The sequence below is a fragment of the Polyodon spathula genome, chromosome 13 (assembly GCF_017654505.1).
Source record: "Polyodon spathula isolate WHYD16114869_AA chromosome 13, ASM1765450v1, whole genome shotgun sequence".
NCBI lineage: Eukaryota > Metazoa > Chordata > Actinopteri > Acipenseriformes > Polyodontidae > Polyodon > Polyodon spathula.
The window spans coordinates 25,453,261-25,478,179 of record NC_054546.1 but is presented as its reverse complement, the minus strand read 5'-3'; the positions used below and the strand labels follow the sequence as shown (position 1 = coordinate 25,478,179).

The window sequence follows — 24,919 nt, the reverse complement described above, 5'->3', positions numbered from 1 at the left end:
AAAGTGATGTCACATATAGAACACCATTACATCATGTAAGAATAAATCATGGATTTGAATATAAACAATAACAAGTAGTTGTCTTGCCGTCAAACACCTATAAATACCTCCAATGTTTTGATTCAAACACAGGCTCCCTTGAGAAAGATATGTACAACATATCGAAACGTTGGGCAGCTGGCTCTTTGAGCTAATATATATATATATATATATATTATTAATACTAAATAGTATTCCTCCTCCCTTTATTGTAAATAATACCCCCTCCCTCTATATTAAACAGAATCCCTCCCTCTCTAATGTGACATTCTTTCTCTGGGGTATAAAATATGAAATAAAACAAAACTGGGACAGACAGAGAGAGAAGGGAAGGAGAGAAAGAAAGGAGATAGTGAGAGACAGGAGGGAGGAAGGAAGCAAGGGAAAGATGAGAGAGGGAGGAGAAGAGAGTAAAAGAGGGGGAGGAAAGAGCTGCATTACTTGGCAATGTGACTTGATTGAGGTAAAGAGAGAAGAGAGCGATCACATTCTGGGTCTGTGGGGGAGAGGGATATGAAAGGGGGAGGGACAGAAAGACAAAAGAAGAAGAGAGGGAGAAATAGAAGAGGGTGAGGGAAGAAGAGGGTGAGAAAGGGAGGGTGAAAGAAGTTAGAGAAGGACATTTTTAGTTATGTTTTGTAATGTTTAATGTTATACATTGCTTTGGCAAAACATGATTATTCTTGTCATGCCAATAAAGCTTTTTGAATTGAAATGCGAGGAAAGAGAGAGAGAGAGAGAGAGAGAGAGAGAGAGAGAGGGAAGGAATTGTCACCATAGCAATCGGAGCATCAACAGGCACGTAGAAGAAGGTAGGTCTGTCTGTTATCTTTCATCCTCCCTCTTTCTCTCTTCCCCCTCTTTCTCTCTTTCTATCCTTCTGTAAACAGAATTGAACATGTATGGGCAGTCTATTAGCAATTTAATGTCTCTCTCTCCCTCCCTTTGTCTCTCCCTCTCTCAGAATTGCTTGTGATACAAAGAGTCTGAGTGCTGAATCAAGGCTTGTGAATCGTGCTTCCTCTCTCTGTCTCTGTTTATTAGCATGACTGTAGAAATATATCACGATATCTCTCTCCATCTCTCTCTCTGTCTGTTTATTAACATTACTGTAGAACTATATCAAGATCTCCCCCTCTTAAATTAAAAATCAAATTCAAATTACCTTTATTGACATGACTTTAAAAAAAAATAATTGTGTTGCCAAAGCACATACATGGCACAAACAACTAATATATATATAAAGACAGAGAAAACATGTCTTAATACTAAACTCTATATTAAATAACTCTATATGAAGCCGTACCCCCCTCCCTCCCTTTATATTAAACAGTACTCCCTCCCTGTATATTAAACAGAATCCCTCCCTCCAGCCTCTCTTTTCCCTCTCTAGTGTGACGTGTTTACTGTTTGTCCCTCAGGCTATGACAGGTCACCACATATTGACCTGCCAATATGGTTGTGTGTTTGTCTTCCCCCAGCAGGATTGACAGCCTCTGGTATCATGCATTTGGGGGAATTGTGGGACTAAATTGCAGAATTTGGGGAAGAAAATGTCCCTTATGTTTTTATATTTTTCAGTGTGTTAGGAAATGAATCTTTGTTTCGCTCTCTCCTGTCTCATAGTGACCACAGAACCTGTTCTCCCTGCCAGTCAGGTTTGCCTGTGTCTGCCTTTTTCAATGGCCAGGTTGTGGTCACTGAGTCGATGTTTGGTCAGGATCTGCCTCTGCTTTGTGTTTCTGACAGTTACAGGGTCCTATAGCAATCTATCTTGTTTTGTGTTTTAGTGTTTGTATTCCGGTGGTCCAGGTAGGAGTGTTTCAGGTGTTTTGTAATTTGGTTGACACTAATTGGAATTGTTTTTGCTGTGCTGTCCTGAAGCTGACTGAGTCAGTGTTGCTTCAGGACCAGCTGGCTGAGGGGACTCTTTTTTGGGCTGAGCTCTTGGTAATGCGGGGCTTTATGATGAAGTGAGTTTGGGTCACTTTTTTAGATGAATCCAGTATTTTAATGCTCTTTTTTAGATATTAATAATCAATGGATAAGGCCTAATTCAGCCCTGAATGCATTGTTTGGTGTGTTTCTTTGTAATTTTGTGACGTTTTTGCAGAACTCTGCATGCAGGGTTTCTGTGGAGTGTTTGTCCCATTTTGTGTAGTCCGGGTTGGTGAGATGACCATCACTGCCATAGAGGGCAATTGGCTGAATCACACTTTAAAAAAAAATTGAGCCAAATTGAGGGGGGATTTATATTAGAGGCTCCTTTTTACTGCATTCTCCTTTAATGCATTCAGTGCCAAGTAAAAAACCTTGAGGCATTGATGGTCAGACCCAGGGTGTGCAGCTTTGTGGTGTGCTCTATGGTACTTATTTACCTGAGCTTTGTCTTTCTTCTGAAATATCATGACTCTGGTCTTGTTCATGTTTATGTCAGTGCCCAGGTCTGACAGTACTGTTCTAGCAGTGCCAGGCTCTGCTGCAGCCCCTGCTCTGTGGGGGACAGCAGGACCAGGTCATCTGTGTAGAGCAGGAATTTTATTTCAGTAGCATGTAGAGTGAGGCCAGGGGTTGCAGATTGATCCAACACTGTGGCAAGCTCGTTGATATTGATGTTGAACAGTGTTAGGCTCAGACTGCAGCGTTGTCTCACCCCAAGCCCTTGTGTGAAGAATTTTGTTCTTTTGTTGCCAGTTTTCACACCACACTTATCTGAATACATTGACTTTATGATGTTGTATACTTTACCCCCTACACCACTTTGAAGAAGTTTAAGAAAAAGTGCTTTATGCCAAATTGAATGAAATGCCTTTTTAAAGTCTATAAAGCAGGTAAATATTTTTCCTTTATTAGTTTGATGGATGTGTTTATTTATTCGGGTATGTAGGGTGTAAATATGATCAGAAGTGTGGTGATTTAGAAGGAAGCCAATCTGATTCTTACTCAAAACACTGCTAGATAAGGAAATCCAGTATGCAGGTGTTCATGATACTGCAAAATACCTTCCCCATGTTACTGCTCACACAAATGCTTCAGTAGTTATTGGGGTTGAATTTGTCTCTACTTTTATATATGGATATGTAGCAAAGTGGCTGACTGGAAACAGGTGCAGGAGTGATGCAGTGCGGTAATGAAACAGATAGAGCCGTGTATCCTGTTAGGAAGGGGGATTTTATTTTTATCCAGATCTGGTGGCCAGAAACAATAATCCTCCGGCAATACACAACAATGTGTTTTAGACAGGGTAAACAATAATAGGCTTGCAGACCCAAAGAATAAAACAATAATACCAACGCCAGTCCTGGATGAGTGCAGTAGTGCTCATGGTGGGTGATAGTTTATTTATTTTTTATACAGTAGTGCAGTACTGTTCCAGCTTAGTGCTGGCCCTTGGCGACATCTCCATGTTAGCCGTCTAGCAATTAACAAACAAGACAAATTACACACAAACAAACTCAGGATACTGTTTCTGTATTTATGGGCTCTCTCACAGTCGTTCTCGGTTTATAAACATAAACCAATGCAAAGGAACAGATTGCGATTTTCCATCCCCTTTTATGCTGTCACACATGGCCCCTTGGTAAACGAGTGCAACCGCCTCTCCAATCTGCGGCTGCCACGTCATTTCCCTTCCAGGTCAATGCGTTATTGCAACAGTTCCACCCACTTTCTAGCTGGCCAACTTTCCTTGAACCTTGGGAAAGACCTGTCAGACCAGCATGTCCAGGGAACTCTGTTCTCGCTGCTTAGCACCCTCACAGGTCGGGAGGGTGATTTACACCCAAGCATCATTGTATTTCTGTCACAGGGTGTTATAAGCCCTTGGTTCTCTCTCTGTGTCTATTTATTGACATGACTGTAGAAATATATTGAGATATACAGTATCTCCCTCTCTCTCTTTCTCTCTCTCTGTCTGTCTAGCTGGAGGCATGTCTCTATAACAATGACTTGAAGTTATTTATGTTGATATTTAATATTTTATGTCTCTCTCTCTCTCTCTCTCTCTCTCTTCCTCCCTCCTTCCCTCCTCCATCTGTCTGTAAACAGAGGTGAAAATATCTCTCCTTCATCTGCCTTCATCTCTCTATCTCCCTCTTTCCATCTCCCTTTATTAGAATGATTGTATTTCTATGGAGATGTCTCTCTCTCTCCATATCTCACTTTATTGGAATGATTGTATTTCTATGGTGATGTTTCTCCTCTCCCTCTGTCTCAGAATGTCTGTACATTTCATAATACCTGCACAGCACATCACTCCAATAGAGTTATTAGCAGTGTATTTTTACAGGCACCTTAAACAGCCTGCCTTTAACATTGGGGTCTTTTGGGGGGGGGGCTTTCAGATGCAAGGCTACAGGAAGACGCAGCACAGCAAGCGGAATATCAGTGTTTTTGTGAAGAGGTATTGTTGTGTATTGTTTTAGAGAGGGTTCAGGTTTGTCTTAGTGCTAAGAGGTATTGTTGCAGAGAGGGTTCAGGGTTGTTTCAGTGTGAAGAGGTATTGTTGTGCACTGTTGTAGAGAAGGGTCAGGGTTGTCTAAATATGAAGAGGTATTGTTGTATATTGTTCTAGAGAAGTGTGGCAAAGTGCCCTCCCCTGTGTGTATTTTGGTTGTGTTTTAATGTTTGTGTATAGTCATTGGTACACGGGATATAAATGGGTATGTGTAACACGAGTGTTTAAAATGTATATTTGTATTTAGGCACGAGGATTGCACAGCACTTCACGTGCAAGTAAAATGTAATATGTGAGCACGGGGAATTGCACTTTATTAATTCACGTGCAGTTGTACCACGACGCCAATTAAATAATTGATTAGCAGTCGAGTCTCGGTACAGCTGCATAAAAGCAGCATGTTTTCACATGGGGTTGTGTGTTTGAGTGGAGAATGGGATTGGAGACGGAGTGTGGCAGAACAAAGCTCTGCCCTTTTTAAATTGGCAGGGATGGGGTTAATTTCCCCTACCTGCCTGGGTTTATTATGTTCAGGTGGCTGGGGTTGATTAGTTGATTAATTGATTAACTTAATTAACGATCAATCAGCGCCCAGCCACCTGACATAAAAGGAGGCCTCTGCTTCTCATTTGGGAGGAGGGAGCTGAGGAAGCAGGTTGGTGTTTTGTTGGTTGTGATTTTTCAATTTTCTAAATCCAGTGAAGGCATTGTCCAGCCTGGAAATCTTTATTTTATACATTTTGCTTTTTGTCTTTTGTTTTTGTGTTTCAATCCCTTTGTTTTGGCCCTTGTGCCTTTTTATTTTTGTATCTATTTCTAATAAAAGTATATTTGAACTGCAGTCTGTCTCTGGGCCTCTATCCACTCGCCAGCCTGCCGCACGGAGGTAGTACGAATAACAATAATAGCAGTCGTAGTAGTGGTAAAATATCTGCTCACTGTGTTTTGTTTGTCTATTTATTTTGGTGAATGTGCCATGTCCTGTTTTTGTATTGTTACAACCGTTTATTTTCTGTCTGTCTGTTCATTTGTTAAATGCTGAACGAGACCATTCACTCAGCTCCACCAGACTCCACCTCTCTGTTGCTTATTTCCTGGCTCTGGTCAGACGTCACCCACTCCGGTCATCTTTGTGACAAGAGGGTTCAAGGTTGTTTCAGTGTGAAGAGGTATTGTTGTAGAGAGGGTTCAGGGTTGTCCCAGTGTGAAGATGTGTTGTTGTAGAGAGGGTTCAGGGTTGTCTCCGTGTGAAGAGGTATTGATGTGCACTTGTAGAGAGGATTCAACAAGGATGTAGATCTGGAGAATGGCTGTTCTATAAGCTGCTTGCTGTAGCCGCTGTAATTAATGACAGAAGAAGTGGTTTATTCACAATACTGCAGCCACACACACACACACACACACACTCAGCCCAGCTTAACTCTCTGTGCATAGGCACACTAGCCAATCAGCAGGCAATTACATTCTGCACTTTTTTCCCTTCTTTGGCAGATCATTGATACAACTAAATGTGAAAAGATGACCCTTTTATTTCCTATTTCATTTACCTTGTTTTTAATATGACCCAACCATTGTGAACTACATGTTTAGATGAAACTGGTTCAGCACAAGTTATTGAAAGTTGTACAATCTGGTCATACACAGAGGCTGTCAATCCATCTGTCTGAGATACAGATACATTTTCTAAATCCTAAAGCCCACTTAATATATGAATGTGTACCTTTGTACAGCTGAGTGATGGATGCATGTCACAGACTGCTGACTTTTTGAAGAGGGAGTGTTTGAAGAGGGGATGTTTGAAGAGGGAATGTTTGAAGAAGTGATGTTAGAAGAGGGGGTGTTTGAAGCTGGGATTTTTGAAGAAATGAAAAAGGGATGTTTGAAGAGGGGGTATTTGAAGAGGGGAGTTTGAAGAGGTAATGTTTGCACATGTGATTTGAGGTGTTTGAAGAGGGGATGTGAAGAGATTTTTAAAGAGGTTATGCTTGAAGAGATGAAGAGGGGTGTTTTAAGAGAGAATGTTTGAAGGTGATGTTTGAAGATGGGATGTTTGAAGAGATGAAAAAGGAATGTTTGAAGGGGGGACATTTTGAATAGATGTTTGAAGAGGGGATGTTTGAATAGGTGAAAGAGGATTTTTGAAGAGGTGAATTGGGAATTTTTGAAAAGGGGACGCTTGAAGAGTTGATGTTTTGAAGAGCAGGTATTTGAAGAGGTGATGTTTAAAGAGGGAATGTTAAGAAGGGATGTTTGAAGAGGGATAGAGGGTGTGTTAAGAGGGAATGTTTGAAGAAGGGATGTTTGAAGAGGTGCAGTTTGAAGATGGGATGTTTCAAGAGATGAAAAGGGGATGTTTGAAGGGGATGTGTGAATAGGAGATGTTTTGAAGAGGGGATGTTTGAAGAGGGGATGTTTTGAAGAAGAGATGTGGAGAGGTGAAGGGGTGATGTTTGAAGAGGGGATGTTTTAAAAGGTGATGTGAAGCGGTCATGTTTGAACAAGGTATGTTTGAAGAGGGGATATGAATAGTTGATGTTTGAAGAGGGGATTTGAAGAGTTGAAGAGATGTTTAACTAGGTGATATTTGAATAGATGAAGAGGGGTTTTAAGAGGGAATGTGTGAAGAGGTGATGTTTGAAGAGATGAAAAAGGGATGTTTGAAAGTGGGACATTTGAAGAGGGGATGTTTGAAATGGGATGTTTAAAGAGAGGATGTTTTCAGAGGGGATGTTTGAAGAGGGGTATTTGAAGAGGAGATATGAATAGTTGATATTTGAAGAAGTATTGCTTGAAGAGGGGGGTTTGAGAGGTGATGTTTGAAGAGAGGATGTTTGAAGGGTGATTTTTGAAGAGGTCATGTTTGAAGAGGGGATGTGAAGAAGCATTGTTTGAAGAGAATATTTGAAGAGGTGAATAAGGGATCTGAAGTGTAGATATTTGAAGAGGTGAAGAGGGGATGTTTGAAGAAGGTATGTTTGAAGAAGTGATGTTTAAGAGGTGGTGTTTGAAGATTTGAAGAGGTAAGAAGGCTTTTTGAAGAGGGGGTGTTTGAAGAGTGTATATTTAAAGAGGGGATGTTTAAATAGTTGATGTTTGCACAGGGGATTTTTGAATGGCTGTTTGAGTGGAATATTTGAAGTGGGGATGTTTTTAAAGTGGATGTTTGAAGAGGGAATGTTTTGAATATAATAGCAGACTAATTTCAGGGTTTTCATTATTCTTTTTTTATTGCAGATCTGGGTTCAGAATCGGTTTGGATTGCTAAATAAACATTGATCACCGCTGTGATTGATTATCGATTAGCAAATGACATGGCTGAGTCTGGAGTGCATTGATTACCAATCAGAGACATTATTAGCAATCAGACACATTAATTACCAATCAGATCCTCATCTGAGAATTGCCCTACTGACCTGCATGAGCATCACAGAGCAGTTCAATTATAAGCGACTTCACTGGAACACAGGAGTGCTGTGCTCTCATGCAGCACTGTACACATTATCTCATCCAATTCATTTTCTTTTACTTCTCAGTATATAATACCACTTGAACTGTTTAAATAGTTCAGCTCCAGATTTTTTTCTGTAACGTTACTTCATCCAGAAAGCCAGTTTTGCTGATTTCCCACTCCAAATGAAGTGTTTATAAATTAATTAATTAATCAGACATTGTCCACCCCTGCTCCTCTGACATGCCCACTTTGTGATTGATGGGGTTAATTTCCTTACTACAGAGTTATTTCAAGAAGAGATAAGGACAAGAGAGATCATTTGACTTGCTTTGGCAGAAGAAATCAACTTTATAGTAATCAGGAGAGGGGGAAGGGAAGGACGATAGAATGAGAGGAGGGTAAAAGGGAGTGGAGACAGTTGATGTAAATTCTTTCTGAAAAACAAAGACAGACAGAGATAAACACATACACATACACACAGTAATGACACCACCCCCCTCCCCCATATCCTCCCAGGCCCCCCCATCTCTCCTGTCTCACTCTGGGCTCCAGCAGAGCGCCTCCTACTGGCTGGGGTGTGGGGTGCTGTCCATGGTGCTGAATGGCTGGGTGCTGCTGGGGCTCTCTGCTCGCTGTGAGCAGCGCCGGGCCCTGGACCTGCTCCTTGCCCTTCTGGGGGGGACCCACATGCTCAGCGCTGCCCTGCCCCTCATCCTCTTCTCCTGCGTGCAGCTGGGGGAAGCAAACCAGCGCCCCCCGCAGCCCTCCCAGTACAGCCAGCTCAGGGGAGCACAGCACTGGACAGAGAACCTCTGCAAAGCCTTCGTCTCCACATTCTACTGCCTAATGCTGGCAACCTGCTTCACAGGTGAGCCCTCCCCATTTGTGTGTATGTGTGTCTGATTGTATGTTTGTCTGTCTCTTTGTCTTCTTTCCTTGTGTTAGTTGGTATCCTATTAACATATCATACCATTGAGTGTTAATAGTAATAATTGCAATATTATTGTTCTACCCCCCTGGAGGCTAAGAAAATGATGCTCCAACGCAGACTTCAGACTCCTTTATAACCGGAAATGGGACTGGAGACAAGATGGCTGATACAGTACTGCAGTTTCATGAATTTTCACGGGCACAAGAGCGAATAACTGTTTCTTCCCTCTCTCTTAACCCTTCTCAATCTTCCCCTCCTCTCCTCTCTCCCGCCCCCCCCCCCCCCCCCTCCTCTCTCTCCTACCACCGGATGTGGATGGTGAAGTGGCCGGTGAATTACCGTCTCTCAAGCCCACGGAAGCAGGCGTGGCAGGCCACGTTGGGAGGCTGGACAGCTGCCTTCATCCTGGCCACACTGCCCTCGCTGGGTTGGCACACCCCTGGGCAGCGCTTCTACCAGGGGGGCACCTGCCACTACAGCCCCGGGTACATCGGCCTGGGCTTCGGGTTGTGCCTGCCCCTGCTGGTGGGAGGGGGCACTGCCACGGCGCTGTGCTGCTCTATTCTCACCCTTACCGAGACGCTCTGCAGGGGGCGCTGCCATGCCAGTAAGTACCGGCTCTCCATCTCATGGTTCAGAGGTTAAGGTACAGTGCTAGCAACGGTGAAACTCAATTATTTCAATAAAACTGCCCAGACTTTGGATATTTTAACATTTATTTATTATTATTTATTACTTACAGGGCAACTTATAGTTGATACAAAATAGTACATTATGAAGTATCAAATTACAAAACATCACAATACTGATCGAGCAGTTATAAAATAATAAAATCAGTTTGAGTGTTTGAGAGTGATTTAAAGAGCAGTTAAACTTATAGTAAACATTTTCTATAAGAGAAAATTACATTAAGAGCAAGTAGTAAGTACAGTAAATGGATAAGAACAATTTCAAATAATAGCAATTACAAAAAATGTGAAAATGTATAATCTACAGTAAGCAGTCATAAGTAGAAGCAGTAGTTGAATGTGGCAAGGTATGGAGCAGTTCAGTGCAAGTACAAGCTGACGTAAGTACTGGTACAATTGGGTGCCATATAGTCCAGTATAGTCGATAAGCGGAGTAGTGAAGTAGTGTGGAGAAATCAGGAAGGAAAAGACAAGGTGAGCAGTAGAATTTAGGATGAGCTGGAGCGGATAGATAGCAGAAGCAAGGAGGCCAGCCAGGAGGGCATTACAGTAGTCGAGGCGGGACGGTACCAGAGCCTGAACTAGGAGCTGCATGGAGGAGTTGGTGAGGAAGGGGCGAATTCTGCGTATGTTGTTGAGGAAGAAGCAACAGGAGCGTGCCAAAGTAGAGATGTGCTGAGAGGAGAGGGAGGGGTCGAGGGTGACACAGAGGTTCTTGGTGGATGAGGAGGGAGAGAGGGTGGTGGATTCAAGAGGAATAGACAGAGAGATCAGTGGTGGGGGAGGAAGAAAAGGAGGTCTGATTTGGAGAAGTTGAGTTTAAGATGAAGCGAGTGCATCCAGGAGGGGATGGCCGAGAGACAGGTAGAGATGTCAGAAGTGGGAAAAGAGATGAAGATCTGGGCATCATCAGCATAGAGATGATATGAAAAACCATAGAAGGAGATGAGCGGACCCATGGAGTGGGTGTAGAGAGAAAACGAGAGGTCCCAGGACTGCCTTGGGGGACACCTGTCAAAAGAGAGCAAGAGGCAGAGGATGAGCCATGACAGGACACCCAGTATGTGTGATCAGCGAGATAGGAGGAGAACCAGGCAAGAGCAGTGCCGGAGATTCCCAGGTCAGTGAGGGAGGACAGGATAACAGAGTGATTAACCATGTCAAAGACAACAGAGAGGTCGAGGAGAATAAGAACAGAGAGGGAGGTGGCATGGGCAAAGAGTAGAGAGTTAGTGACAAAGAGAAAAGCAGTTTCAGTGGAGTGTGCTGGGCAAAAACCAGATTGGAGGGGGTTGAGAGAATGTGTTGACAGGAAAGCAGAGAGCTGGCGGTGTACTGCTTGCTGAAAGGTTTTAGAGAGGAACGGGAGAAGGGAGACAGGACAGTAGTTCTGGAAGGATGAGGAATCAAGGGAGGGTTTTTTTTTAGATAGGGGTGATGCAGGCCTGTTTGAAGGCAGGGGGAAACAGCCAGAGAGCACAGACATGTTAAGAAGAGAGAAGATGAAAGGGAGTAGAGCAGGGGCAGCAGCCTGGAAGAGCTGAATGAGGAAGGCGTCCAGAGCACACACGGTGGTTTTATGGCTCTGGAGGAAGCAAACATCAGAGTTTGAGATGGACGAGAAGGAGGGTAGATTAGTAGGGGTTGCAGGGAGTGATGGGGAGTGATGAGCAGAAGACAGGGGGTGGGTGGGGAAGGAGGCGAGGTGTTGAAGAGTTTGTGAATGTCTGTGATTTTGGAGGAGGAGGCAAAGTCATCAGCCAAGATGGAGTAAGGTGGAAGAGGGGGGAGGGCTAAGGAGGGAGGAGAAGGAAAAAAGTTTGAGGCTTGTTAGTGGAAGTCTGAATGACAGACTGGAAGTAGGAACATATGTAGAATAGAAGGAAGAGAGGAGAGAAGGAAGAGAGGAGTGAGTGATATCGATCCAAAGAACCAGGGAGATCGGTTTTCTTCCATTTATTTTCAGCAAAGCACCGTTCGATACGAGCCGACCCAAGCATGGAGGAGAGCATTGGCTGAGGTGGGGAGAAGTGGGCGGGTCGAGGGTGACAGGGAAAGGAGTAGATAGAGGGGAGATGCGAAAGAGCAGTAGAGAAGACAGAGGGGGTCGATGGAGTACTAAGGGATGGGAGCGACAGAGAGGAGATGAAGAAGTGATCGGAGATATCAAGAGCAGTCTTTGGTGAAGATGAGGTCCAGCTGACGGCCCACTGTGTGAGTGGGGGGAGAAGGCAAAAGAGTGAAGGGGAAGAAATCCAGCAGAGTAGTTAGGGTTGGAGAGGTGGATCTCCTATCAGAATAACAGGGGTGGAGGGAGCAGGAAGGGAGGAGAGGAGGACATCAAGCCCATCAAGAAAGTGGCTATGTGGTCCAGGAATGTGGTAGAGAACAATGAGACGACAAGGGGAGGTGATTTCAACAGCGTGAAACTCAAAGGTGCTAACAGAGAGAGTGCAGGGGGACAGAAAAGAGCAGGGAGGGAGAGAGTAGAAGTCTTGTTCCCCAACTCTGTCCAGAGGGGTCAGGAGAGTGGGACAGGACATAGAAAGAGGAAAGAGTGGCCAGAGTGGTAGTGTTATCAGGGGAGATCCAGGTTTCAGTGAGAGCTAGGAAGTCAAGACAGAGGTAAGAGGCAGAGATGAAGTCAGCTTTGTTGGAAGACGAGCGACAATTCCAGAGGCCGCCAGAGAGAAAGTGGGGGAGAGGCAGGGAGATTAGGTTAGAGGAGTTAGATTTGTCGTGGCAGGGAGAAATAGAGGATGGGAATGAGAGGAGAGGCTTACAGGGATATTTAAGTTTGTCACGATAGGGAGCAATAGGAAGTAGAAATGGCTATGGAGAGGGTGGTGAAAACAGACAGAGGTACAGGAGGAGCGAGAGCATTAATTAATAGAGGAGAAAGGAAAATGTATGCAAACCTGTTCTGGAGTTGGAGCCTTCATGTTGTTTGGTTAAATAATTGTGCAGACCTTTGGAGATATGGCCCTTCGGTGAGCTGGTGCTAAGTGTGGGCGCACTAGGAACTAGGAACCAGTCTACTTGGAGAAAAGATCCTCGAGCAGGTTCAGAAGCATTTAAACTAGAAAGGAACGGGGGAGAAATCAACAAAAAAACAGGGAGACCGCATCAAAACAAGAACAACAACGCGGGTAAGACAACCATTAAATGTATTTATCTAAATGCTAGAAGTATCAGAAACAAAATTCTAGAACTTGAAGCTATTGCACTAACAGGTAACTATAATGTGATAGGTGTTGCTGAAACTTGGTTGTCTGAGAGTGATGGGGACGAATATAATATTTGTGGGTATACACTGTATAGGAAAGACAGGCAGGACAGAAGAGGAGGAGGGGTAGCGCTATACATAAGAAACAGTCTTGAAGCCCAGGTGTTAAACCTGGACAAAGAAAATAAAACCGAATCAGTATGGGTCAGAATAACTGACAAAAATTCAAAGGGCACAATAATAGGAGCATGCTATAGACCGCCAGATTCAGACGGTGAGCACAATAATCTGTTATACAATGACATTAGAAATGCGTGTGGCAAAGGAGAAGCCATACTAATGGGGGATTTCAACTTCCCCCAAATAAAATGGGAAAACCCAGTGGGTAGCACGAAGGATGAAATAGAAATGGTGGAAATGACAAATGACTGCTTCCTAACACAATTTGTCAAGGCACCGACTAGAGGGCAGGCATGCCTTGATTTAGTCTTTTCAAATAACGAAGATAGAATAACTAAAACAGAGGTCAGAGAACCACTAGCAAACTCAGACCACAACATGGTCTCATTTGAAGTGTTCTTTAAAACTCCAAAAGTAATGACTAAAGCTAAGGTTTAAAATTTTAGAAAAGCAAACTATGAAGGTATGAAACAGAGACTAACAGAAGTAGATTGGAGTAAAATAGAGAAAACACCCACAGAAGAAGGATGGTTGTTCTTCAAAAATGTAGTACTACAGGCGCAAAACAATTACATCCCTAAAGTAGACAAATCTAAATGTAAAACTAAATTGCCAAAATGGTTTAATAGATCAATTAAAAAAAATATTCGGTGAAAAAAGGCACTTTACAGAGCATTAAAAAAGGACCAAAAAGAAAGTACGCAGAAAGTACACAGAACTGCAAACGCAAGTCAAAAAGGAAGTTAGAAAGGGCAAGAAAGAAATAGAAATGAATATTGCTAAGGGAGCTAAAACCAATTCCAAAATGTTTTTCCAATATTATAACAGCAAGAGAACATTCAAAGAGGAGATTAAATGTTTAAGAGATACAAATGGCAAAATCGTAGATGAAGAAAAAAAAATAGCAAATGTATTAAATGATTACTTTTCACAAGTTTTTACAAAGGAAGATACTGACAACATGCCCCACATGTCATCCAGTTCCTATCCAGTTTTAAATAACTGTTAGGCAGAAGTGTTAAAAGGACTAGGAGCTCTTAAAATAAACAAATCCCCTGGGCCGGATGAGATCCTCCCAGTAGTACTCAAAGAAATGAAAGAAGTAATTTACAAACCGCTAACCAAGATCATGCAGCAGTCTCATGACACAGGGGTGGTACCGACAGACTGGAAAATTGCAAACGTAATACCGATCCACAAAAAGGGAAACAAAACTGAACCAGGTAACTACAGACCAGTAAGCCTGACTTCTATTATATGCAAACTTATGGAAACTATAATAAGATCCAAAATGGAAAATTACCTATATGGTAACAGGGTCATGGGAGACAGTCAACATGGTTTAAAGAAAGGGAGATCGTGCTTGATTTTTTTGAGGATGCAACATCGATAATGGATAAATGCATATGACATGGTTTATTTAGATTTCCAGAAAGCTTTTGACAAAGTCCCGCACAAAAGATTAATTCTCAAACTGAACGCAGTTGGGATTCAAGGAAACACATGTACATGGATTAGGGAGTGGTTAACATGTAGAAAACAGAAAGTACTGATTAGAGGAGAAACCTCAGAATGGAGTGTGGTAACCAGTGGTGTACCACAGGGATCAGTATTAGGTCCTCTGCTATTCCTAATCTACATTAATGATTTAGATGCTGGTATAGTAAGCAAACTTGTTAAATTTGCAGACGACACAAAAGTAGGAGGAGTGGCAAACACTGTTGCAGCAGCAAAGGTCATTCAAAATGATCTAGACAAGATTCAGAACTGGGCAGACACATGGCAAATGACATTTAATAGAGAAAAGTGTAAGGTACTGCACGCAGGAAATAAAAATGTACATTATAAATATCATATGGGAGATACTGAAATTGGAGAAGGAATCTATGAAAAAGACCTAGGAGTTTTTGTTGACTCAGAAATGTCTTCATCTAGACAATGTGGGGAAGTTATAAAAAAGGCTAACAAGATGCTCGGATACATTGTGAAAATTGTTGAATTTAAATGAAGGGAAGTAATGTTAAAGCTGTACAATGCACTAGTAAGACCTCATCTTGAATATTGTGTGCAGTTCTGGTCACCTCGCTATAAAAAAGATATTGCTGCTCTAGAAAGAGTGCAAAGAAGAGTGACCAGAATTATTCCGGGCTTAAAAGGCATGTCATATGCAGACAGGCTAAAAGAATTGAATCTGTTCAGTCTTGAACAAAGAAGACTACGTGGAAACCTAATTCAAGCATTCAAAATTCTAAAAGGTATTGACAGTGTCGACCCAAGGGACTTTTTCAGCCTGAAAAAAGAAACAAGGACCAGGGGTCACAAATGGAAATTAGACAAAGGGGCATTCAGAACAGAAAATAGGATGCACTTTTTTACACAGAGAATTGTGAGGGTCTGGAATCAACTTCCCAGTAATGTTGTTGAAGCTGACACCCTGGGATCCTTCAAGAAGCTGCTTGATGAGATTTTGGGATCAATAAGCTACTAACAACCAAACGAGCAAGATGGGCCGAATGGCCTCCTCTCGTTTGTAAACTTATGTTCTTCTTATGTTCTTAACTTACGCTGAGTGCTGGTGCACTAGGTTAGCGTCAGTGCTTATATAATGCCCTGGAGGTCAAGAGCTGTGTGCTGTAGACAATGGCTTGCAAATTACACTAATTGAATCAGCCCTGTAACTTGACAAACACTCAATTCAACATAACTGGCTAACACTGTTCACTTTACAGCATCAAACTAGCAATAACTCAATTTACAATTACACAAAGCTGTAGTTAATTACTTACGAGCGCGTTCTAGTCCATCTGCTCTCCTGCTCACTGCATATCTAATGCAAAATTCCTGCTGCTGCCATGGAATATAAGCTCCTACCTTCAAATAAAAACAGTTTAATAGCTGGTGCTTCAGACAATTGCTTGCAAAATGTTAAAAAGGCTTCATTTAAAGATTTGAACTTATGTGACAGAGTGAATTAATCCTAGTCAACAATCTCCCTCTTGACCTGTGAGGGTGTGGTATAACAGGAACAGTGTGCCCCGGACTGGATGATTTGGTAGTTAATTCCAGGGTCAGTCTGAAGTTAGCCATCCAGAAAGGGGGCGGAGTCACAATACCAGAAGTCATGGACGTCACTGCATTATCCGCACTGCTGGAAGAGCTGGACCAGAAATAGGTGCCAGCGGAGAGAAAGAGAACATAAGAACATAAGAAAGTTTACAAACGAGAGGAGGCCATTCGGCCCATCTTGCTCGTTTGGTTGTTAGTAGCTTATTGATCCCAAAATCTCATCAAGCAGCTTCTTGAAGGATCCCAGGGTGTCAGCTTCAACAACATTACTGGGGAGTTGATTCCAGACCCTCACAATTCTCTGTGTAAAAAAGTGTCTCCTATTTTCTGTTCTGAATGCCCCTTTTTCTAAACTCCATTTGTGACCCCTGGTCCTTGTTTCTTTTTTCAGGCTTAAAAAAGTCCCTTGGGTCGACACTGTCAATACCTTTTAGAATTTTGAATGCTTGAATTAGGTCGCCACGTAGTCTTCTTTGTTCAAGACTGAACAGATTCAATTCTTTTAGCCTGTCTGCATATGACATGCCTTTTAATCTTGTCTAGATCATTTTGAATGACCTTTGCTGCTGCAACAGTGTTTGCCACTCCTCCTACTTTTGTGTCGTCTGCAAATTTAACAAGATTGCTTACTATACCAGAATCTAAATCATTAATGTAGATTAGGAATAGCAGAGGACCTAATACTGATCCCTGTGGTACACCGCTGGTTACCACACTCCATTCTGAGATTTTTCCTCTAATCAGTACTTTCTGTTTTCTACATGTTAACCACTCCCTAATCCATGTACATGTGTTTCCTTGAATCCCAACTGCGTTCAGTTTGAGAATTAATCTTTTGTGCGGGACTTTGTCAAAAGCTTTCTGGAAATCTAAATAAACCATGTCATATGCTTTGCAATTATCCATTATCGATGTTGCATCCTCAAAAAAATCAAGCAAGTTAGTTAGGCACGATCTCCCTTTCCTAAAACCATGTTGACTGTCTCCCAGTACCCTGTTACCATATAGGTAATTTTCCATTTTGGATCTTATTATAGTTTCCATAAGTTTGCATATAATAGAAGTCAGGCTTACTGGTCTGTAGTTACCTGGTTCAGTTTTGTTTCCCTTTTTGTGGATCGGTATTACGTTTGCAATTTTCCAGTCTGTCGGTACCACCCCTGTGTCAAGAGACTGCTGCATGATCTTGGTTAGCGGTTTGTAAATTACTTCTTTCATTTCTTTGAGTACTACTGGGAGGATCTCATCCGGCCCAGGGGATTTGTTTATTTTAAGAGCTCCTAGTCCCTTTAACACTTCTGCCTCAGTTATGCTAAAGTTATTTAAAACTGGATAGGAACTGGATGACATGTGGGGCATGTTGTCAGTATCTTCCTTTGTAAAAACTTGTGAAAAGTAATCATTTAACATATTTGCTATTTTTTTTTCTTCCTCTACGATTTTGCCATTTGTATCTCTTAAACATTTAATCTCCTCTTTGAATGTTCTCTTGCTGTTGTAATATTGAAAAAACATTTTGGAATTGGTTTTAGCTCCCTTAGCAATGTTCATTTCTATTTCTCTCTTGGCCTTTCTAACTTCCTTTTTGACTTGCGTTTGCAGTTCTGTGTACTCTTTCTGCGTACTTTCTTTTTGGTCCTTTTTTAATGCTCTGTAAAGTGCCTTTTTTCGCTGAATATTTTTTTTAATTGATCTATTAAACCATTTTGGCAATTTAGTTTTACATTTAGATTTGTCTACTTTAGGGATATAATTGTTTTGCGCCTCTAGTACTACATTTTTGAAGAACAACCATCCTTCTTCTGTGGGTGTTTTCTCTATTTTACTCCAATCTACTTCTGTTAGTCTCTGTTTCATGCCTTCATAGTTTGCTTTTCTAAAATTGTAAGCCTTAGCTTTAGTCTTTACTTTTGGGGATTTAAAAAACACTTCAAATGAGACCATGTTGTGGTCTGAGTTTGCCAGTGGTTCTCTGACCTCTGTTTTAGTTATTCTATCTTTGTTATTTGAAAAGACTAAATCAAGGCATGCCTCCCCTCTAGTGGGTGCCTTCACAAATTGTGTTAGGAAGCAGTCATTTGTCATTTCCACCATTTCTATTTCATCCTTCGCGCTACCCACCGGGTTTTCCCATTTTATTTGGGGGAAGTTGAAATCCCCCATTAGTATGGCTTCTCCTTTGCTACACACATTTCTAATGTCATTGTATAACAGATTATTGTGCTCACCGTCTGAATCTGGCGGTCTATAGCATGCTCCTATTATTATGCCTTTTGAATTTTTGTCTGTTATTCTGACCCATATTGATTCTGTCTTATTTTCTTTGTCCAGGTTTAACACCTGGGCTTCAAGACTGTTTCTTATGTATAGCGCTACCCCTCCTCCTCTTCTGTCCTGCCTGTCTTTCCTATACAGTGTATACCCACAAATATTATATTCGTCCCTGAAGTACTTAAAAAATAGATGGTGAGTAAGTAGATTCAAGAAAATGCACAGAGTCCTTTTCTTCAATCAGTTGCCAGGTTTATTGAAATATGCAGGGAGTCTGGTCCCAGGTACAGGACAAACAACACTCAAAATTACAATGTATGCGTGACATTAAATACCCTTCTGTATAGATGGTCCACCTCCCCTTTCTCTGACATTAACCAATGGTCAAGGTACAACACTTTATTCTGTTAATTTAGTGTGTGTGTGTGTGTGTGTGTGTGTGTGTAGTCTAATGTGACAACCCCTGAACTCAGTGCATTCCTCACACTCCCGGAGACAAAAGGTCCATACATCTGCCTTTTGTTATCTCCTTGCGACCCCCTTTGATGCCAGTGGGATTATCTCTTTTGATCTCTCTGAAGTCTAGAGCCTGTTCCCTTCTAGTCCACAGCATTGTTATCTCGTTAGCTTGCAGTCATTGTTGGGCAAGAGTTTGTAGACGCAATGTCTCTATCAATGGTTAGCAGTACATGCAATTTGAACCAAAGAGTCTGCTATCTGCAATATTAGTCTCTTTTCAGAAAAGAACACCAGTATAGCTCTGCTAGTCCACATGCGTAGCAAACCCCTAATCAATTCTCAATCCATGTTTTCCAACAGTCCCCATCACTCTCAGATAACCACGTTTCTGTAACACCTATCACATCATAGTTACCTGTTAGTGCAGTAGCTTCAAGTTCTAGAATTTTGTTTCTGATACTTCTAGCATTTAGATAAATACATTTAATGGTTCTCTTACCTGAGTTGTTGTTCTTGTTTTGATGCGGTCTCCCTTCTGTTTTTTTGTTGATTTCTCCCCCCTTCCTTTCTAGTTTAAATGCTTCTGAACCTGCTCGAGGATCTTTTCTCAGAGTAGACTAGTTCCCTTGTTATTTAAATGCAGTCCATCCCGTCTATACAGATGGTCCTCGTTGTAGAATGTGGTCCAATGATCAAGATAGGTGAAGCCTTCCCGTGTGCACCACGTCTTCAGCCATGCGTTTTGATTAATTATTTCCAGCTGTCCATATGGTCCTTTGCAAGGTGCGGGTAGTATACCAGAAAATACCACAGTTTTGGTTTTCTCTTTTAATTTCCTTCCTAGCTCTCTGAATTTGTTTTGCAGGGATTTTGGTCTGTCTCTTCCAATGTTGTTTGTACCGATGTGGACGACTACTACCGGGTCGTCTCCTGTTCGTTCTAGGAGCCTGTCCACGTTCTCAGTGATGTGCTTGACCGAGGGTCCCGGAAGGCAGCACACTGTTGTAGTAAGGGGGTCCAAACTGCGAACTGAACTTGCTGTGTTTCTCAATATGGAGTCCCCAACAATCATGACCTCCCTTCTTTTTGCTGTCTGGTCACCACTGTCAATAGGGTCCTGGATGTTGTTCCTTTCATTCTCTTGTTGTTGGTTCTGCTCATCAAAATTCTGAAGTGACTCAAATCTGTTGGTTGTTTTGATTTCTGGTGGTGGTGTTTGACGAAGTTTCTTTTTTTCCCTGCTTCTGCCTACCTGAACCCAGCTGTTCTGACCTTCTATCTCCCTGGTGGCTTTCAGTCTGTTAGGGGTGATGCAGACTTCCATGAATTGTGGGTGTGCCAGTTCCTCAAGATCCTGTTGCTGTCTCACTTCTTCCAGCTCCATTTCTAGCATACTTACTAGTTTATGCAAATCCTGGATCGCGCGGCACTTTACGCACACTTGGTTTAGCTCCGCTGGGTTTTCTTGGATTTCCCACATCAAGCAGGTGTCACAGATTACTGGCTTGAAGACCATGTTGAGGTTTTTTTTTTTGAAGTTTAGTTTCTTCTGCAGCCGTCAACCTGCTTTCAAACTGCTTCGAAACTGCTCTGTACTTTTCCACGCCTGTACTTCTCCCACTCGCTGTCGCTTCCACTCGCTGTCGCTGGGAAGACTGCCTTGTTTAACTGCGTTGTTCTGCTGTGCTGTTGGCTCCTCCCCTCGCCCGTGTCTCAAAACGGCGCTGAATTTGAATCAGCTGCTCCGAGTTTCAGCTTGTTTGTTATCAGAAAAACACTGTTGACTTTGAGCTGCTGCTGTGTTTCCCCAATGTCCTCTGTTTTCTGATTAAAGCAATTCAAGATGCAATTTCTTCTTTCTGCTTCGAAACTGCTCTGTACTTTTCCACGCCTGTACTTCTCCCACTCGCTGTCGCTTCCACTCGAGAGGTACACTGCCCTGATCGAGAGGATCGGCATCAGAAACGCACACCAAATACCAACAGGAACCGTGATGGTGCCCCCTAAAGTGCGGGCACAGAAAATGACAACAAACGATGACCCGGAGGTATATCTGGTCGCCTATGAACGGCAGACCTTAATTTGGACAGCTCTCTTTGGCAGTGTACAGTGGCAGCCACAAGGTCAGGTTGTGCTCTCCTGTATCCACACTAAATATATATCGGCAGTTCCGATACAATTCCCTTACAAGCTGACTTGTTTTCTTCCCTTTTTCATCCTAGAAAAACAAAGGAAGAAATGGATCAAAAAAATGGGAAAGAGCATCAATGAAATGAGGATGGGGTCTGGTGGAATGCTATCAAACCCCTTCATACACCGGAAAAATGTGGGACCAAAGCACGGACGCATGTGGGGCCAGAGAAACGACCCCACACTAGTGAATGCTTGGGGAGAGGTCAGGTCCATTGAAGATAAGGATGTTAAAGGCACTGGGGCACTAGTATATCCACACTTCATTATCAAGGGGTAATTATTTTATAGGGTGAACCCTGCCACGGGCACATGACAGCCTGTAACACAATTGATGATTCCTCAATCTTACCAGCTCAAGGTTATGAGGCTGGCACATGAAATTGCTTTTGCGGGACACCTAGGAGATGATAAAACAAGGGAATACATATTGGGTCGATTTTATTGAGTAGGGCTTCATAATGAAGTGTTGAAATATGTAGCCACATGCCTGTGAGTGGCGCCGGGCCGAGTGCGCCCCGCCCCTTTGGTCCCACTGCCAATAATTTCCACTCCCTTTGAACGCACTGTGGGAAAAGCACAAAGGCTTGTCTAAAAATGTATTGCAGCATGTACTCCTACTCTGAGATCGCCTCGATTTGGTTGGCTGTTGGCCCAGGACAAATTAAAATTGTCTCAGCACTGGCAATAGCAGCAATACAATCAAAATGCCTGGACCTTTCGATCAGGAGACAAGGTATTACTGCTTCTTCCCACATCAGAATACAAACTGTTATCTAAATGGCAGGGGTCGTATGAGGTGATTCGGGCTATAAGGAAAGTAAATTATGAAATTCGGCTGCCTGATTGCCACAATGAGCGTGACATTTACCATGTAAACTTACTGAAGGCCTGGCTGGCAATGGAGGCCTTATTTGTAGCCCCAGACGAGGTAGAGGATGATTTTGGACCCTGTATAGAGGCCCCTAGCACTCAGAGCATTCGATGGGGGAAGAGTTACTTCCAGATCAGAAACAAGATCTGTGTGAGTTAATTGGAGAGTTCAAGCAGGGCTCGCAAAATTTTGGTAATTGTACTTGCCCTTTGGGCAGTCCATTGTTGACATTTGGCTGTCCAAAAAACTGTCAAGTTGCCCATAATTGACCTATGTACTATGATTTGTACAAAGTACACTGTACTCAATATAGGTACAGTATCTCAGAGTATCTCAAAGGAAATAAGTCAAAGGAAATGCATGTACATCGATTAGGGAATGGTTAACATGTAGAAAACAGAAAGTACTGATTAGAGGAGAAAATAGAGTGAGGTAACAAGTGGAGTACCACAGGGATCAGTATTAAGTCCTCCGCTATTCCTAATCTACATTAATGATTTAGATTCTGATATAGTAAGCAAACTTGTTAAATTTGCAGATGACGCGAAAATAGCCGTGGCAAAACAGCAAAGGTCATTCAAAATGATCTAGATAAGATTCAGAACTGGGCAGACATATGGCAAATGACATTTAATAGAGAAAAGTGTAAGGTACTGCATGCAGGCAATAAAAATGTGCATTATAAATATGGGAGATACTGAAATTGAATGAATCTATGAAAAAGACCTAGGAGTTTACGTTGACTCAGAAAAATCTTCATCTGGACAATGTGTAAAGCGCGGGGAGGGTGAATAACACAATACAGTCCTGAACAGAAAGCAAAGGCTCGGTCACCAGTCCTGGGTGAATACAAACGTGCAGGTGCTCTGTGCAGTGGTGCTCCGGATGTGCTTTCGTTGTGACAGCTCTGGAGGTGTGCTTTAACTGTCTATTTATGAGACAAAGAACAGACAATTACACTGACAGACAAAAAATAACACACAACACGTATTTTTTTGTTTGTAAACTCTGAGAGCGCTTCTCTCAGTCCTTCTCTCTCCCACCATTTAACCCAAACGAAGGAACAGATCAGCATTACCCTGGCCCCTATATGTACTCCCGTATGACATCTAGGTAAATGGATGCAGCTGCCTTATTACTTGCAGCTGCCCCTCGTTTACCTTTCAGGTCAATACGGTCTTAGAACAGAGTCTCGCTTCTTTCCAGGCTGACCCACTTCCCGGTCCCGGAAACGAACTGTCAGGCCAACCCACCGCTCAGAGTGGAGCCGAAGGAACACTCAGCTAAATCTACCTTTCCCACTACTCCCCCCTCCCGGGAAAAATAATCTGCATTTTGGTGTTCTTTCCCTGCACGGTGTACCATATGGTACATGAAGGGCTGCAATGCCAGATACCACAGAGTTATCCGGGCATTGCTGTTCTTCATTGTACTTAACAACGTGAGTGGGGCGTGGTCTGTGACCAGATCAAATGAGTGTCCCAGCAGGTAGTATCGTAAAGAGTGAGTAGCCCATTTAATGGCTAAACACTCTTTTTCGACTACGGAGTAGTTACGTTCCCGAGGTAACATTTTTTTGCTCAGGTACAAGATCGGGTGTTCTACTCCAGCTACTTTTTGGGACAAGACTGTACCCAAACCTACATCCGATGCATTGGTGTGGAGGATGAATCTCTTGGTGAAATCTGGAGTAATAAGAGTGGGGGCCTGGCAAAGTCTACGCTTAATCAAACGCCCCCTGACACTCAGCTAACCATTTAATTCAATTTGGAACACTCTTTGGTGAGGTCGACTAACGGGTTAACCACTGTGGCGTACTCTGATGAAGTGGCGGTAATAACCGGCTAAGCCCAGTAGTGACCTCACCTGAGTCTTGGTTTTGGGGATCGCTGCATCAACCAAAGCCTGGATTTTGGTGACCACAGGTCTCACCCTTCCATTCCCCATTAAGAGTCCCAAATATTGCGCCTCTGTTTTGGCAAACGCATATTTCCTCAAGTTAGCTTTGTCAGCTAGGCTGTCCTTAGAGACTGAAGAACGGCTGTAACCCTAGCCAAATGCTCTCGCCAGGTGGAGCTGTAAATCACCACGTCATCAATATACGCTGCTGCATATTCATGATGTGGGCGTAAAACCTGGTCTATCAGTCTCTGAAAGGCAGTGGGTGCACCATGTAGCCCAAATGGCATGGTTTTAAAGTGGAACAGCCCTTCTGGTGTTGAAAATGCGGTTTTCTCTCTGGAGCCAGTATCCCTTCGTCAGGTCCAGAGTGGAAATAAACCTCGCTTTTCCCAGTTTGTCTAAAAGTTTGCCGACTCGAGGGATGAGATATGCATCGAACTTAGCAATAGCGTTTACCTTTCTGAAATAAACGCAGAAGCAGTTGGTGCTGTCTTTCTTGGCCACTATGACAATTGGACTGCACCACTCGCTCCTGGAAGGTTCAATCACCCCAAGCTCAAGCATATCCCATACCTCTTTGTGAATGCCGGGCATGTCAGAAAAAACATCGCTGAACTCCTCAATAAGCTTACGCAGCTCTCTTTGCTGATCCGGAACCAATTGTTCTCCCATAGAAATCGTTCTTGTGTTCGGGGTCTCTAGACAGAGGCCTAAATCATCCTCCATATTGTCTGGGGCTATAAATAAGACCTCCCTTGCCTGCCAGGGCTTTAACAAATTAACATGGTAAATTTCATGTTCATTCCGGCGATCGGGCTGTCTAATTTCATAATTTACTTTCCCTATAGCCCAAATCACCTCATACGGCCCCTGCCATTTAGCACACAGTTTTGGCTATGATGAGGGAAGTAGCAGCATTACCTTGTCCCCTGGTCGAAAGGTTCGAATCCGTGCATTTTTGTTGTAATGCTGCTGCTGTCAGTTCTGAGCCGATCTGAGGTTGTCTTGGACCAAACGACCTACCAAATCCAGGGAATCTCTTAGTAGGAGCACATACTACACTACACCCCTCTCAGTCGGTCGAGAATGCTGCGAGGCCGCCGGCCGTAAAGAAGCTCATAGGGGCTCCTAAAAAGGGATATCATGAGCCAGCCTTATGATCTCGCTCCAACAAGACTGGGGAAC

At 42.8% G+C, this 24,919-nt stretch overlaps 1 protein-coding gene across 1 annotated transcript in view; it reads left to right on the top strand.

Annotated features, from left to right (window-relative positions):
* Positions 1–619: 619 nt before the first annotated feature.
* Positions 620–24,919, top strand: part of LOC121325288 (probable G-protein coupled receptor 162) — a 30,517-nt gene continuing 6,217 nt past the window's right edge. Inside the window, exons 1-3 of the mRNA XM_041267724.1 lie at positions 620–851; positions 7,730–8,815; positions 9,165–9,484. Of these exons, the coding sequence (XP_041123658.1) occupies positions 8,430–8,815; positions 9,165–9,484 (706 nt within the window). The 5' untranslated portion in view covers positions 620–851; positions 7,730–8,429. The remainder of the gene's footprint in view (positions 852–7,729; positions 8,816–9,164; positions 9,485–24,919) is intronic.